This window comes from Elgaria multicarinata, chromosome 3 (genome assembly GCF_023053635.1).
Source record: "Elgaria multicarinata webbii isolate HBS135686 ecotype San Diego chromosome 3, rElgMul1.1.pri, whole genome shotgun sequence".
Lineage (NCBI taxonomy): Eukaryota > Metazoa > Chordata > Lepidosauria > Squamata > Anguidae > Elgaria > Elgaria multicarinata.
The window spans coordinates 142939492-142957238 of record NC_086173.1 but is presented as its reverse complement, the minus strand read 5'-3'; the positions used below and the strand labels follow the sequence as shown (position 1 = coordinate 142957238).

The 17747-nt window shown below is 40.3% G+C and overlaps 1 protein-coding gene across 3 annotated transcripts; it reads left to right on the top strand.

The window, feature by feature from the left end:
• The first annotated feature begins 619 nt into the window (after positions 1 to 619).
• LOC134396854 (epidermal differentiation-specific protein-like) lies at positions 620 to 16781 on the top strand. 3 transcript variants are annotated; one of them, XM_063123442.1, is made up of 3 exons: positions 623 to 637; positions 2949 to 3044; positions 14584 to 16781. In XM_063123442.1, the coding sequence occupies exon 3, from the start codon at positions 14648 to 14650 to the stop codon at positions 15704 to 15706; it is 1059 nt and encodes a 352-aa protein (XP_062979512.1). In that variant the 5' UTR covers positions 623 to 637; positions 2949 to 3044; positions 14584 to 14647; the 3' UTR covers positions 15707 to 16781. The 3 variants fall into 3 exon arrangements, with proteins under 3 accessions (XP_062979513.1, XP_062979512.1, XP_062979515.1); XM_063123443.1 differs by lacking the exon at positions 2949 to 3044 and having other exon boundaries at positions 620 to 637; XM_063123445.1 differs by lacking the exons at positions 623 to 637; positions 2949 to 3044 and adding an exon at positions 13917 to 13933.
• The last annotated feature ends 966 nt before the right edge of the window (positions 16782 to 17747 follow it).

Genomic DNA, 17747 nt, shown 5'->3' with positions numbered 1-17747 from the left:
AGTTGCTTGATTTTTCTGTTGTTGATGATGAACTTGCCCAAAGAAAAGCACGTAAAGCATTTCTGAATGTGAAGAAGTGATGTCTTATATACATCTTGAATAAAAGTGTTTGCTATTACCTTTTTTATAAATTGTTCTAGTTCATATGTATTTAGAACTGATTAAAAATACTTAATGGGCAGTTTGAAATGGGGCCTACATTTCCCATCTGGCCCGGCCCTATTACCAGCTTTGCCCGGCCCTGAACCCACACATTTATAAAATGGAGGGAGTTGTATGTTAAAACCCACCATCAGATCAGCATCTGGGAGAAATGAGGGAGAAATCAGGCCAAGAATCTAGCCCACCACAGTAAATTGTGGAAGTCATCACTTCGTAAAGTGGAGGGTAAAATGTGTGTCAGGAGCATCCTGCTCTCTGGATGAGGGAGGTTCCAGCTCCCTGAGATGCGTGGGTGTGTGTGTGTTGCTGTCTGACGCAGGTAAAACGTGTCATTTTCTGTTCAGGTTTTGACAAGATCAAAGCTAGTCTTGCACCCCATGAAAAGGGGTGTGTTTCTTACACTGCAGTATAAACACTTCTTGTGCTGGGGCGATTTGTGTTGAGACACAAAAGCTGGTGTTAGGAGTCTTTGAGGGTAAGCAATACCAAACTAATAGGGTTTTGGGAGACTGGGGTTGGGGGAGAGGGTGTTGCAGGTTCCTTTTGCATCAGGAGTTCATGTTAACATAGTACTACTACTGACAGGTGGATAGTTACTAGGTTGGCTGACTGTAGCTAGTTGTTTTTAGGTAGCATCAGATTAATTCTGTGGAAACGGAATCCAGGAGTCCATCCATATTTTACCAAAATAATTCTACTTTATTTAAATCTTTCCAGCTACTCAAGGCTTTGTGTACATTATTCCAGGTATTTAAGCCTTTAGGCATAGATCAGTATTTTAATTCTCATTTTATGGACTGCACGGTGAAGGAGCTTGTGTACCTCCTCCCCTATTGGGAGGATGGCTGAGATTTGGACCAGGGACTACCAGTTCATAGATGATACGTTTAAGGAGCAATCCTGCATGTTTAGACAGAAAAAATCCTGCAATCCCCAGCCAGCATGGGAGCATAGTGGGAGTTAAAGGGTTTCCCCCCTTCTGTCTAAACATGTATGAGAGTGTGCCCTTAATCGTTATTCTATGCCAGCTTGCACACTTGTCTTTACATTTTCCTTTTTTTTCTTTTATAATGTTTTTAATTAAAGGTTTTCATATATTCAACATACCACAAACATTATAACATAGTGTAATATAATATACTATAAAATAATTTATCTACCTTCCCCCAAAATAAATAATAGTAATAATAATATAATAATAAAATAATGAAGTGGAGCTTATTCCCATTATTACCTTTTAAAATTCTTGATATTATACTTTTACTATAGGTTTATTCTATATCAGAAATTTAATACCATTTATGCAGTCTATATCTCCTTAGCTATGTTTGACATAATTGTCAGCAACTCAGAAGATATTGTGTGCGAGATGAATTTCCACCATATAACACTAAACACTAGTGGCTCACCTTTGCCTTGTAGTACTCGTAACTTGGGTGTTATTTTTTCACAAATTGCAGTAGACCATATGTTCTTTTACCATGCCTCTTTGTCAAGATGATCCAAATTTTTTCACTGTTGTACTATTGTTTGTCTCTCAGCTGCTATTAAGAAAGTTACTAATTAAATTAAATTATATATTGTTTTAACTTGGATCATGGTTTAATTTGTTTTTAACTGTGTATATTTATTGTTTTATATTGTATGTTTTTATCTGTACGCCGCCCTGAGATCTTAGTGATATAGGGCGGGATATAAATATTTTAAATAAATAAATAAATAAATAAATGTTTGGCTACAATAGGTTTATTTTAATACAAGGATAGTAAAAATAATTCTGTAGTAAAGTGAATATATTCCTTTGTTATCCGTAATAGTTTCTGACGTACAGGACTACTGTTGAACCCTTGGGCATTCCTACCAGAGGTGATAATATGTGCCTATGTTGGACTACGCCCCATTTAAGCTCAGGCATGTGCCTGAGCTTAAAGCAGACAGACTTCCCATCTGATGTGATGTGAGCCATTTGCATTGGGATTCTATACCATCAATGCAGCATCTTCAAAGATGTTTCCTAAATGGCTGCTGAGACTGATTTGTAGGGTTTTTGTACCCAAAGCTGATTCCATTCACTATCTATAATAATAATAATAATAATAATAATAATAAGAAGAAGAAGAAGAAGAAGAAGTTACCCGGCTCTCCCTCTGGATCGAGGCAGAGTACAACACAAATGAGGTTCCCACACTAGAGGCATTCAAGAGGCAGCTGGACAACCATCTGTCAGGGATGCTTTAGGGTGGATTCCTGCATTGAGCAGGGGGTTGGACTCGATGGCCTTGTAGGCCCCTTCCAACTCTGCTATTCTATGATTCTATGATTCTATGAAATGCAAACTCCATAAAATACATATAATTTATTAAAACATATAAAACTAATACATCATTAAAAGCAGCACATTATTAAAAGGCATCTTAAAATTCAACTGGGTAGGCCTGCCAAAAGAGATCAGACTTTATGGCTTTCTTAAATTTAGAAAGACTATTAAGCTGGCGGATCTCTCCCGGCAGGCCATTCCACAATCTGGGAGCGGCAGAAGAAAAGGTCCTCTGGGTAATGGTTGTCAGCCTTGTTTTTGTTGACTAGAGTAAATTCTTCCCAGGTCTCCCATACCATTTTCAGTCCCTGTAAAGAACCTGTTTGTACCTCATCTACATTGTAGCTGTTTCTGACTTGAGCTTCACAGCATTTTGGGCAAGATGCGTTGCGTAAGAGACAATAGGTGGATCCTAGGATAAATGAGTGGACTCGCAACAAAATGTTCCTGTATCTTGATCTCCTAACAGGAGTGCTCCTGTTCAGGGTTCCAGCTAGGCAGTCATGCCCTGATCCAGGATATTCTTTGACATCCTCCCATCCCTGTTTCCCACACTTAATATTCTGTGTGTACTAAGGTTGTCCAGTCCTCATTTCACTCTTGTTTATTTTGTTTTTTGGTGATGGTGGGAACCTTGGCAATCCTTTGTGCTTTCCCCAAGCTTGCTCATACCTCTCTCAGGCTTTTCCTTTGTGTTTATCCACCATAAATTTCGTGTAGGAAATTTATAAACGCCCAGAGAGCTCCGGCTATGGGGGCGGTATATAAGTGTAATAAATAAATAAATAAATAAATAAATAGGAGCAGCTGGGCTAGTAACAATTGCACACCTATTTACAAGTCTGTTTTCACTGGATGTATCAGTGATGGTGACTGTGATTTAAAAAGGGCTAAGGCTTTAATTAGGATCTGGACACAAGAATTCAAAACCTACATGTGTCTGTTAGAAGCTACAGTGAGAGAATTCAAGAGAAAGTCCATTGAAGTCCAGCAACATCATTAGTGTGTCACAGTAGCCATTAGCAGCTGCTGTTAACACAGCAGAAACAACATTGCAGAAAAATTGTGCTTCCACTGCATAGGAACTCAATATTTAAACTGAAGCTTGGCATTTAATATCAAGCCAGAAGGGGAGCTGAGGTATACTTTTCAAGTTACTGCCTTAAAGATACTGGGTACCATAAGGAAGGAAGGACACCGCCTTTATAGACAGGCTGGTTCTCCATGGTATTTTGTTTGTTCTAATAGAAAAATCTATTGTTAGATAATGAGCCTTTGGCAGGGAGCTGAGTGGGAATTCGTACACACTAGTCCTGTGGTAATTACATTTATTACTTGATGACCTATTTGAAACTAGCACCAGTCATTACAGTGCATTCTTGGCACCCTCGGGCAAATGCCAGCCAAGGTGGCAGTGCTGAGGAGTGACAGTGACCCAGCCAAGTCACTCAGCCAAATTGTCATCTTTTTTTTTTTTTTTTTTTTAATTTTTATTCATTTTCAACACTATATAAACATAGATAAACATTTCCAAAATATAACTGAAACTAACACAATAAGAAAAAAAAATACATCAAATATCTGCTGCATACATATTGAATAATTGTTGAGTACAAATATCAAAAACTATTACATATGCCTTATCACACTACAACATCTTCATTCTTAACATAAATGTGCACCCCCCACCTCGGGATCATTCTTGAGTCCAAAATCTAATCATTTCTTCTGCTGGTGGTTTCCCACTTCCCTTAGTAAACACGAACACTAGGAACTGTTTCCAGATTCCTTCGAACTCATTTATTTTAGTTACGCCTTTTCTCCACTTAATATTACATGTCAGTTTATCATTAATGGCTATGTCCCATACTACTTTATACCATTCCTCAATAGAATATTCCCCTTGGATCTTCCAGTTCCTAGCTATCATCAATCGTGCTGCAACCAACAAACTCGATATCAGCTCTATAGTTCCTTTTCCACACTTTATATCTTCAAATAGTGACAGCAATGCTATTTTTGGTGTTTGTTCTATTTTCATTCCCACTATTTCTTCAATTTCTGAAAACACCATCTTCCATAATCTTTGTACATATTTGCATTGCCACCACATATGTAAATACGTTCCTTTTTCCCCACATCCTCTCCAACAATTTGCTGAATGTTGATCACTTATCTTATTCAATCTAACCGGGGTTAGGTACCACCTCCATAAAATTTTAAAATAATTCTCCTTTATTCTTACTGATAAACTTCTCAACACTCTTTGTTTCCATAGTCCCTCCCAGCTCTGTCGCCCTATTTGTATCTTCAAATCTGATTCCCAAACCATTTTCTCTGTATTCTCTCTAAACTCCTTCTCTAACAATATTTTATATATTTCACTCATTAATCCTTTTGAAACTATACTCCCTCCTTTCCCTTCCTCCTTACTTACTACTAATTCTTCAAACCTCGTCATCTTTCTGCACATTCTATTATCTTTAATCCACTTTTTATTCCATTGCTCTAATTGACCATATTCTAACCAAGATAGCTTCTTCTCCTTTAACAAATTTTCCATATCCTCTCTTGTTTTAATATCTCTTACCCAATCCTTTAATCTTATTTTATTTTTCTCTTTTAATATTTTACATAATCTACCCTTTAGATCCTCTGGGAAATTCTTTAACATTATTATCGGTGCTAAGGGAGAGTTGCTCGGAAGCAGCTTCCCTTTAAATTTACTCCAAATTTCCCATTGAGTCCTCAGGAGTGGATTATCTATACTTCCAACCCACTTTCTTCCTCCGTCTTTAAAAAAAACATTCTCCAAATTCATCTCTACCTTATTTATGGTTTTTTCTTCCATCCAATATAAATCTCCTACTCCCATAATTGCTTCTACAACATGTCTTAATCTATTTGCTACGTAGTATAATTTTATGTTTGGGAGACCCATTCCCCCCTTTTTTTGGCTTAGGTACCAATTATTTTTATTCACTCTTGCTCTCTTTTCTCCATTACAATATTTATTAATAATATTTTGCCAACTTTTTATCTCGGTTTCTGATATTTTTATAGGTAACATTCTAAATACAAAATTAATTTTAGCTAATATCTTCATTTTTATTAAGGCTATTCTTCCGAACCAAGATAAATTTAATCTTTTATATTTCTCCAATTTCTCTAATACCTCTTTCTTTAACCTCGTTAAATTTTCCTTTTCAAGATTCTCTAAATTTTTTGTAATTTTAATTCCCAAATATTTAATCTCATTCTTAACTTTCAATTCCATTCCCTTAAATTCCCAATCCTTTTCTTCCTTCTTGGTATAGTTAAACAACATCATCTCTGATTTAGACCAATTTATTTTTAACCCTGTAATTTCCTCAAATTCCCTCAACTGATATTTAATTCTTTCTAACTTTCTTAATGGATTCTTAATGGTCAATAAAGTGTCATCCGCAAACATGTTTAACTTTATTTCCCTTACCTCTCCAATTCCTTCTAACTCTTCATCCTCCCTTAGTGCCTTCGCCAAAACTTCCATAACCATTACAAACAGGACCGGCGAGAGCGGACATCCTTGTCTTGTTCCTCTGGCTAGTCGTATCTTTTCAGTAAGTCCGTCATTTACCACCACTACCGCCGTATTTTGGGAATATAGCTGTTCTATTACATTTTTAAATTTATTTCCAAATCCCAATTTATCTATAATACTCTTTAGTGCCTGCCAGCTCACACAATCAAAAGCTTTAAAAATATCTAATGCCATAATACCTGCCTTAATATTTGCTTTTTTTATTACATTTATTACATTTAAAACTCTACCCACTAAATTATGCATATGTCTTCCTACCACAAACCCACATTGATCTGCTCCTATATATTCTGCCAAGAATTTATTTAATCGTTTGGCCATAATAGATGTAAAAATTTTAGCATCCTGATTTATTAAAGAAATAGGTCTATAAGAATCGGGATTAGTCAAATCTTTATCTGGTTTTGGGATCAGAATTATCACTGAATGTTCCCATGATTCAGGTATCTTCTCTCCTGATAATATCCTATTATAAAGTTCCATTAATTTTGGAACTAGACAATCTTTGAAGACCTTATAATATTCTGGACCCAAACCATCTGCTCCTGGTGATTTACCCACTTTTAACTTATCAATAACCTCTTCAACTTCTCTTTGAGTTATTACTGACTCCATTAACTCCTTATATTCTGATTTTATTTCCTTCTTTATAAACCTTCCAATATACTCCTCCACCTTTTCTTGTTGAATTTCTTTACCCTTGTACAATTCCTGATAAAATTCCTGAAAAATTTTTATTTTAGCTTTCATTGCATGACAATAATTCCCTCGGCTATCTTTCAACGTTTCTATCCCATTCCTCCCTTTTTCTTTTTGTGTGAGCTTGGCAAGCAACCTCGAGTTCTTATCACTGTTTTCAAAATATTCCCTTTTCATATACATTAAATTCTTTTGAATCTCTTCTATATTTAAATTTTCTAATTGTTTCTTCTTAGCTTGTATTTCCACTAATTTATATTTATCTTTACTTCGCCAATATCTTTCCTCCAAGTTTTTAATTTCTATCTCTAACTTTTCCTGTTCTGCACGTTGTTGTCTTTTTAAACTACATGTTTCTCTAATACAGATTCCTCTTGCTACAGCCTTCATGGTGTCCCAAATGACTGACCCAGCTGTTCCTCCTTTTTCATTAATTTCCCATGACTCCGACAGTTCCTTCCGAATTTTATCTACTATTTTATTGTATTTCAATATCTTTGTGTTCAACTTCCATCTATATGCCTCTTTATAATCTTTCTTAACTGTAAATTCTAAACTTAACAAGGCATGATCAGTTACTTTTATTACCCCCATTTCCATTTTACAAATCCTCGTTGCAAAGTCTTTTGAAACAAATATATGATCTATCCTGGAGTATGTATGATGAACTGGGGAAAAATATGAGAATCCAGGCCTATTCCCGTTAAGTAAGCGCCACGAATCTAAATAATCATTTTCTTTTACTAATTTATTCAATATAGTCATATTGTTTCTCTTTTCAACATTAGTGGGATTTGACCTGTCTCTTTTATTATCCATAACCATATTAAAATCCCCAGCTAATATAACATACCCCTCCTTAAATTCTTCTATTTCTTTAAACAACTTTATAAAAAACTCTCTATGCCTCTCATTTGGGGCATAAACATTAATCAAAGTATAGACCTTTCCCTCAATTTTACCTTTTAACATAAGATATCTACCCTTATCATCCTTTTTTACCTCTTCTAATGTAAACCCACTTTTTTTTGAAATCAAAGTGGCCACTCCATTTTTTTTTGATGTCCCTAATGACTTTTCATAATAGGCTAGCCACTTTAATTTTATCATATTCGAATTCTCGGAGCCTTGGTGTGTCTCTTGGATCATAATAATATCTGATCCCTCTTTATTAAGCATTTGTTCTATTCTCTTCCTTTTCACGACTGCCCCTAAACCTTTAACATTGAGTGTTGATACCTTTATCTTTTTATCCATAATCACCCTTTTGAAATCTCTTCCGATCCCTTGTGCTCAGCAGTTCAAACTTGCTTACATAAAAACACAAACTCCATACATAAAACCCCCACCCTCCTACCCCAATCCCTCCTCCCCTACCTTCCCCCCCTCCCCACCCCCCCACTCTAATCCCCCCCCCATATCCCCGTGAGTCTAGTACTCCAGCCATCTACTTTAAAGGGGGAGGGGGGAGGCAGTGCTGTGCCTGGCCGGCAGGTCTCTATATTAGCATTTTTATTTGCAATTATCTCCAAACATAATTAACAATTCTCTTACTCTCCAGATGTCCCAGCCTCATTCCCTCCCCCACCCACTCCAGCCCCATCTGCTTCCCCATCCAGACCCAGCCTCTTCAGCAAATCTTTACCTTGATCCAATGAGGTTACTCTGTGTTCCCTCCTCCCATATGTAAATCTTAAAAAAACCGGGTAACCCCATGCATAAGGAATTTCATTCTTCATTAATGTTTCCATTATTAGTTTAAGACTACGTCTCCAATTTAATGTACGTTGAGAAAGATCATTGTAAATTTACACTGGTTTGCCTTTATATTATATCTGATTCTTAAGTCTCAATTCTTTCATAATTTGCTCTTTTTTATAATAATTACCAAATTTCACCAAAATGTCTCTTGCCCCTTTGTGGTTTTGCCCCCCCCCACGATGGACTCGATCCGGATCCAATCCGTCTATTGATATATCAGGCATCAGCTCCTTGAACCAGTTCACGATGATTTCTTTAAGATCTTCTCCCTGCGACTCCTTTAGCTGCTTTATTCAAAAAGTAGATCTACTAGATTAATCTTCCGAGGCAATCGATCACAGTACCCATTCTTTAAATTGTATATTAGTTGATTTCTCAATAGCCTCTTATTCCTTCTGGTCCAAGTCCGCTTTAGCCTCCATCTTTTTGATCTTATCCGAATTTTCCACCTTTTTATCCGCTAAATACACAATTAATGTCTAAATTCACTCATATGCTGATCCATTTTTTTAAAATATAACAATGTTATTTTCAGCTATAATGGGCCTGATCTCCATCAACGAGGGAGGGTTACTACCACTTTCTCCTCCTTCAGTCATATTTTTTCTTTATTTGGTATTGTATCCAAAGGAACTGGGTCTTTATCTTCCTCCTCTTGCTCAACTCCAGGGGCTGTCCTTTCCAGGAGGGAGAGGCATGCCAAATTATGATTTGAAAGTTCCTTTTTTTTTATATAATTTGAAGGTTTCTTATTTTTTTTTTCTTCTTTTTTTCTTTTTTCTTTTTTTTTCTTTTTCTTTTTTTGTATATTAAGCTTTGCCCAACTTTTGATCTTTCTTTTAACGTTAGGCATGGGATTCTTCTGGGTAGGGCATAAATCTTAGAGTGTAACTCGCTTCCTTAGCAACTTATGCTGGCTTCTCTGTTATATATCAAACACTTTTCCTTTCTTCATGAGGGGGGGGGGAATATCCAGTTCACAACAGCATTCACTAGAGGGGATCAGTTTAATCATTCGCAGCCTCTCAGCTTCCCACATCTCCCTCACCGAATGCCGAATGCAGCTTCTTTCACCTTCTCTCCCCCCCTTCTCACCACGCCAATAAATCCAATCAACAACTTCCACCTTACAAAGCCAGCATTTCAATCGTTCCCATGTGAGATAAGAATGAAAGGTTGTAACACAAATCAATGTCCAGCAAGCACAAATTCCTTCTTTTTAAACTGCGTCAGTGTTTGCTCTTTCAGCCCATCCTACCTCGCAGGCTTTAACTTTCGGTTTCGACAGTGCTGCCGCTTACAAGACATTGTATTAAATATCAATCATCTCACCTCCCTCCTTCAAATCTCTCCGCTTTTCCAGCTCCTGTGACTTTTATAATCATTTTCTGTCGTTTGCTCAAAGATTTATGCCCATTAGAAGAGAGATAATTGCTTTTTCCGGCAAACGCGGCTTAGAGCCTCAGAAGAAACCCGCCATTGCTCAGGCGGCCAGCCAAATTGTCATCTTGAGAAACTCAGATGAAGTGAGAAATCTGTTGCTCAGGCAGTGTAGTCATCATGCCATTCCTCATGAACTTATCCAGCTTGCTAGAGAGTGGACAGGTGCCCTCTTTTACAGGGGACAATCCTTTATTTGAAGTGCTGCCAGAGAACCATCCTCTTTTTTAAAGTATTTGAAGCGATGTCCAGCCCAAGTCTGATATGAAGATTAAGAGCCATAGGAAGGGAGAGCAGTAGGGGCTCTGAAATTGCCCATGAACTGCTAACACCTGGATAGCAGACTGAACAGGCAGGTCACCTGTTCACAATCTTCCCCACTATGAAACTGCATTTCTGTTTTAACTGCAATAGCTATGTCTAAATTTGCATTTATATGAGTACTTTTTTTAATTCAAATGATTTTAGGCCCACTTTAGCAGTAGAACTCACACAAAGTGCCGAGAACTCTCTCAAATTAGCACATGCAGATTTTATGTAAATTGGCATCCTTTCTTTTGGGGCTGCATTTCTTCTCTTTCGGAGAGGCATAAGTGGTCACTCAAAGTCTAACCCAGATTTCCTGAGCCAATGAAAAGCCACTAGAACTAAAGAGCATTTGCGCAGTAAATGTTGTTTGACGTTTGAGCTGAGTATTTATTTTATTTATTTATTGAATTTATATCCCGCCTTTTTTTCTCCAAGGAACCCAAGGCGGTGTACATAATCTTCCTCACCTCCATTTTAGCCTCACAACAACAACCCTGTGAGGTAGGCTGGGCTGAGAGTCTGTGGCTGGCTCAAAGTCACCCAGTGGGTTTCCACAGCTGAGTGGGGACTAGAGCCCGGATCTCCTGACTCACAGTCCAACACTTTAGCCACTACACCACACTGGCTGTATGTGGTTCAGCATTCACATTTCATCACATACTGAATCCTGTGACAATCTCCACTTAACCTGCATTTCCAGTGTGGAAATGTGGATGAGTCCTGAGATGAATTAACCTGACGTTTTGCTTTGTTTACAACTGATAAATTGGGCTCTATCATAAAATGGTTCATGCCATGATAAAGTTTAAGACGCTACAGATCTCTTTTTTAGGACGTGAGAAATGGCTTAAATAAGTGTGTGGGCTGTGTGAGAAAGAGAGAATGAAAACCACTTCACTATCTGTCCAAAATGAGAAAACACAAACTATATTCACTCATCCCATCTAAAAATGGTCACTTGAACCAGTCCAGAGTTTGTCCTGGATTATGAGAGTCATCAACATGGGTAGAGCAAAAGAATGAGCTGATCCCGGTACTTTTTTTAATTGGGTGGGAGGAAGGGTGGAGCTTGAGAGCTTAGGCTGTTGAGTAGGAGTTGACACTCCTCAGGAGCCCCAGAGGTGGTTTGTGAGTCTGTGGTGCAGCAACAGAAATCCATGCTTCAATCAGCCAAGCATTGCAACATAGGGCAAACGGGTTTACATCTGTCATGAGGATTAGATCAGTTCCCCCCACCTCTTGTGATATGTATTAGATTACAGGATAGTTACAGAGTTACGTTGGAGAAAATCCTATTAGTGAACAGGGGAGGATGATAGTTCAAGCCAAGTTCAGCATTTATTTATTTTTGTCTCCGAAAAAGGGGGCTAACCAAATACCCCAGGAACCTTGCAAGAAAGTGGTAGGTTGCTTCTAGGGTGGCCATTTACTCACTCCCCACCCCCAAAGAGGAACGATATTACCAAGAAAGAGGACCAAGATTTGCATTAAATGTGTGCAAGCATGTTTATACATATAGATGTGTATAAATTTAGAATTAAATATAACTAGAAATACAATGTGTCTCGCCATAGCAGGGAAGATGGGTGTCGTAGGCCTGCTTAGTTTGCTGTCTGGGTGCTAACTATTGATGGTCAGCCGAAAGCAGGTATGGGGAATGTGTGGCCCTCCAGTTGTTCTTGGCCTGCAACTCTCATCAGCTCCTAGCCAGCACAGCCAATGACAAAAGGTGGATGGAGTTGCAGTCCAACATCTGAAGGGCCGCATGTTCCCCACTCCTCGCTTAAAGGCTCATGAACTCCTTTTTTACGCTTCTTCATTTGGAAACTGGACAGCCCTTCAAGGACTGCCCTCTGTAAAGTTGCTCCCATTCCTGGCTCAGTTGCATTATGCTACAGCTTGTGAGCCACCGTCTTCTGCAGGGTTTCCAAGGCCACAGCTAGACCTAAGGTTTATCCTGGGATCATCCAGGGTTCACCCCTGCCTAAACACTGGATACCCTGTGTGTCACCTAGATGAACAAGTTTGACCCCTGGACAATCCAGGGATAAACCTTAGGTCTAGCTATGGCCCAACTCTCTGTGCAGTCTCTTCAAGACAAGGTTTATGACTATCTGCATGTGATTACCAGGCCACTATCACCACTGGATAGTACTGATCCAAGTCCCTCCTCCTCCTCCAAACTGCTATTTCCTATGCAGGGGGAAACATACAGATATCTATTTGTGTGTGTCCCCGCCCAGGGTAATTCAGATCAGGAAAACTGCATGTAGGGTGGCCATGTGTCCTTTTTTTCTTTTTCTACAGAGGACAGTCCTCTGTTTGAAGGGCAGTACTGTCCAAGTCCAGTTTAAAGATAAAGAACCATCAAGAAGGAAGAGCTGGGCCTTTAAGTGGCCCACCAGCAGCACCTGGGCAGCAGTTTGAGCAAGACACACAGGTCACCTGGTCAGAGGCTTCCACACTATGGAGAGATGTACTATAATAATAATTTCTAAATTTGCATCTATGCATATAAATTGGCATCTGCATATTTTATGGAAATTTGTATCCTCTTTTATCTTCTTTTTCGAGGATGCTTTTCCTCTTTTTTGGCAATTCATAAGCGGCCACCCTAACATGACAGAAAGGGTAAACACCAATACCCTCCCACAGGGCCAGGGCCTGATCCAAATTATGCTCTCCTCCCATGCCTCAGCTGCATTTGCTGCGCTAAAAGCTGCAGGAGATTTGATCATGGATCTTCCAACATCTTATCTAGTTTGGCCCTAAGAATTGGACATGGGCTCCAGGGCCGGTTCCAACGGTAGGCATTGAGTACCTGCTGAGGGCCCATACCCCAACGGGCTCAGAATCCCCTGGACATTTATTATTATTATTATTATTATTATCTGCCTCTCCCTCTGGATCGAGGCGGGGAATAACATTGAATACAAAAATACATAAAACTACAAAAATACATAAAACTCTTGCTCTTTCCCATTGCAGCCTGCTTGTTCACCTACCGCTTACGTGGCCCAGATAATGGTGGTGAGGAAGGGGGGCATTGTAGGCATGCAGCACCTGGTGAAATTGACTCTTCATCACAACAGTTAAAGCTGCAGGAGCCCTGCCCTCTTTTGTATCTGGTCACACTAGGCAGGGCTCCTGCAACTTTAACTGTTGTGATGAAGAGTCAATTTCACCAGGTGCTGCATGCCTACAAATGACACCTGCTGAAATTCCCCTTTCAATACAACTGCTAAAGATACAGGAGCCCTGTCCTCCTTTTCATATGGTCATCCTAGATAAGCCTGTTTTTCTTCTTGAGCATCTGCTTCTTTTTTAAACACTCACCAAACTTTTCTGCCAACCCAGCTACCTGATCCGTAACTTGTATTCCTAGCTTCATTTCATTAATTTGCATGTCATCTTCTCTTTAAAAAAGAAAGAAAAAGAATTGGCTGGCTGACCACTTTTTCAGAGCACGGGAACTATTTGGATTGGGCTTGTTGACAGAAGAAGGTTTTATATATGAACTGAACTGGAGATGGCTGCTTGAAACATAATCTTTGTGTATGGTACAATATGGCCCAAATGCTGATGCTGCACCATAAAATCTATAATCCTGACAGATTGTTCTGAAAGCAGAAGAAACAATGAAGGGAGGGATAGAGGCAAAGGTAATGAGGAATGAATGTGGGCAAACATGGTTGCTTGTGTGTAAAGCTCTGTTTCAACTGGGAGTGAGGATTAAGGCAATCAACAGCCCTCAGCTTCATTTCAAAAGTCCTCTGCAAGTGATCAGTTCAGACCTCTTCCATGCATGATATCTCTTTCCCCTCAAGAGTAGGGCAGAAGAGCAGGGGGGAGAAGGGAATTTCAGAAAGAAGAAAAGTGAGATGGGGGTGGCAGTAAGAGAGAGAGAGAGAGAGAGGGGAGGGGTGACAGTGAGAGAAAGAGAGAGACACAGGAGGGGGTGGCAGAGAGAGGAGGGGTGGCAGTAAGAGGGAGGGAGAGAGAGGAGAGGTGGAAGGGAGAGAGAAAAAAGAGGGTGGCAGTAAAAGAGAGAGAAAGAATTACCCATACTTGTTCTGACTCTGGCCTTACCCATCCCTGGTATGTGGACCCTTACACAGTAACCCCAAGGGGACATGATCCCAAATAGAAAAAAAGTTTCCCAGTTATGGGTTAAGCCATAAATTTCACGAAAAATATGAGGTGGGGGGAATAGAAAGGAGAGAGAAATATAAGTACATGGAAAGATCGTTGCTTCCATGTAGAATTCTTACCGCTTAACTGAGAAATTAACTCTCTTAATAATTCTTTCCAGAATCTCAGACTCAAGACAAGACAAACTTTTTGATTCTCACTTCTTTCGACCTGCAGAGATCTCAATGTCCTGCAAAGAGCCCATCATGAATAAGATAATTGTGTATGACAAGGCTAATTTTGAGGGGCTCAGCAAAGAATTTGCCTGCGACATCCCGGACCTGCATGACCTGGATTTTGGTGACTGCATCTCCTCGCTGAAGGTGATTGGGCAGCCTTGGGTGGCCTACAACGTCCCCAGGTTTGAAGGGGATGGTTTTGCTTTTGAGGAAGGAGATTATGGAGAGATTGACAGCAGCAACAAAATCTCCTCCCTCCGATTAGTTCACCAAGATCTCTCCGATCCTCAGATCACCCTGTATGAGGACCCCAACTTTGAAGGGCAGAGCAAGGTAGTGAAGGAGGAGACCAACCTCACCTATGGTTACTTCAATGACCGTGTTTCCTCCCACGTAGTACAGAGGGGAGTCTGGCTGTTGTACAAGCGCCAAAACCGTGGTGGATGGTACCACATTGCCTGGCCAGAGGAGCGCATTCACGATTACAAAACACAGCTTAATTTTGATGACAGCGTATCCCACCTGCATCCCCTCCAGCCTGGCCGCCCCATCATCACTGCCAAGCTACTGTGGGACCAGAAGAAAGTGGAGACTGAGAAGGACATTCTGATCGACGAGATAGTGGGGACCAACTGCACCGAATACGAGCAAGCCTTCACCGCCAACACCTGTCGGGAGTACACCGCCACGGTTTTCCAGAGTTTCCACTTCAGCAATACCACGTCCCTCAAACTGGGCTTCTCTTTCCAGGTCACTGTGGGAGGTGCCAACATCTTTGTGGTGGAGAAGGGGAAGCAAGAGTCTACCACCACCAGCGAGAAGGTGGAAGTTCTGCTGCCGGCCAAGATCCCTCCGTGCACCCAGCTCTCTATTCAAGTGATCAAGAAAGAGACCACCACCACAGTGCCAGTTGAACTCACAATCTGTCAAAATGGGAAAGAAAAGACAGAGCACGCGGAATATCAGTGTGTGTCAGGCCGTACCATCAGCACCAGATATACCATGACACCCGCTTCAGCAACACAGGACGCTTCCCAAGCTAACCTGATATCCAGAAGGGTGTAGGGGGACTGCTGCCATGCACACCAAACCCTCACATGTGGAGTGAGAGGGACATTTCCAAGCTCAGGCCAGGCCAGTAACATAGTGGGAAGGAACCTAAGCTAAACTCCTGTGGAGAACCTGGCAATGGCTACTTCCAGACTGTATTCAGTATGGAGGAGGAAGAGGAAAGTTATGCTTAGTTATATTGGGGCACGGTGACGGTTTCGGGGATTTGTACGATTAGATGGTTTGGGGATGACATTGTAAGTTATTAAAATAGTTAAAATGGTAATTTCTAGGTGTAAAATTCAAGGATCCTCTCAAGGATGTACCACTCTAAGCAGGTCAACTGCAAAACCAAGCATGGCTTTTTTGATCTACCCCATCCAGAACATCTCTTGCTATCCTGTTATTACCTGGCAGGAGTTGGCCAGTCAATGACCTGCCTTGGAGGAGGATAAACTCAGGCATCTCTTTAAACTTGGGCTTTTTTGGTACCTCCTACCATAGGCTACCGAGGGTAAACTTCTCAGTGAGGGAAGGAATTGGTGATTTGTATTGTTCAGGAAATTAGCCTCTCTGTGGGTTTTAAATGGGAAAATAAATTGTTCATTTAATTTACATGCAACACCAAACCATAGTTTATGGATTTTAACTTAAGTAGTCCAGTTGTTGTTTCTCATTAAAAAGGTTTCTTTTATCTCAGTTGCTGATGTTTTGTTTAACCAGGATTCTGAATGTATTTTAAAAATATAACTTGTTTTTCACAAGGAAGGCATAGTGCTAGGCATGGGGAAATAAAACTTAATCAGTTAAAAGCTGCAGCCCTAATGGTAGTAGAGTCATTGTTCATAATAACGCAAAAGTGCCCACTTGCCTCCATCTCTGCATACCGAACTTTCTGTTCCACTTGTGCTAATGTCCCCAGCCCCAAATTAATATTCAACTGATTGTGCAAATGTGCCATGAAACGAGGGGAAGCTGAGTCAAAATCCAATTGTCATCTAGGCTTGGGTAACCAGATGGCTGGCACAAGAATTGGGAAAGAACTGGGATATAGGATGACAGGAAAGGGTTGCTAAAATGGGGAGTGTCTCCATCATCAGTATTTGTTTTGTAAAGAGAGTTCCCAGACCTCATGATTGCACAGAACATTCCTATGAGTCATGAGTGCACCAAGCCCTATCCTGTGTTGTCACCAACCCAAATCTGTGTGTTGAAGTTGGGTCATCTTCCTCTTCAAGGCCCAGCAAAAATGCCATCCTTCTTCTTGTCCTTTTAGCCCTGACTCTCACTCTTAGCTTTGTATCTTTACTCAAGCCATCTCTGCTGCTCAGCTCAATATTCTTAAGTCTACCTATTTAGACTGTACGGATACAAGTTCAGCAAGGGCAGCTTTTCTCACAAGTTATGGGAAAAGCTGTCTCTGTTGAATATTTTACCTATAATTCTGGTATGAAAGAAGCTTAGTCATGAGAAGGAGGGACACTTGAACAGCCTTCCTCAATTATACCCCAACACATCTGGAGAGAACGAGGAAGGCTGGTGTTAGAACCATTGTCTAAACCAGAGACATAAGTTGGTTTTTTTTAAAAGAACATCTCATTTGAAAAATGGGTTGGTGTACATGTGTGTATGGGTTTAACCAAAATGAACATTACAGCACTGCACTGTCATGACTCCTCTGGGGGGATTCCTGATCAGAAGAAGAGCTTGAATCTTCGGAGCCATAGGTCTCCAGGGAACAGTTGCTTCCGAGGACCCTGGCACTACCCAATATTGTTCTGGCCCTATGATGCCTTCAGATCTGCCTCCCTAAGAGGCAAAGAGTGCAGCTTCTGAGGCAGAGGGGGATGCTGAATGATCACCTAGCCCTCGTGTGTCATCACCTCAATAGGCAGTCCAGCAAGGTCCCTTGAAAAGAAGTGCTCAACTGCAAACAAGAATTCCTCAAGAGGAAAGAACTCCCCAGGATCAAGGCTCTCCTCCCAAGCAGGGGCACATCTACACGAAGGGTTTGCCCCTGGGTGGCTTTGTGGTAGCGGCACGTAATCTACATGAC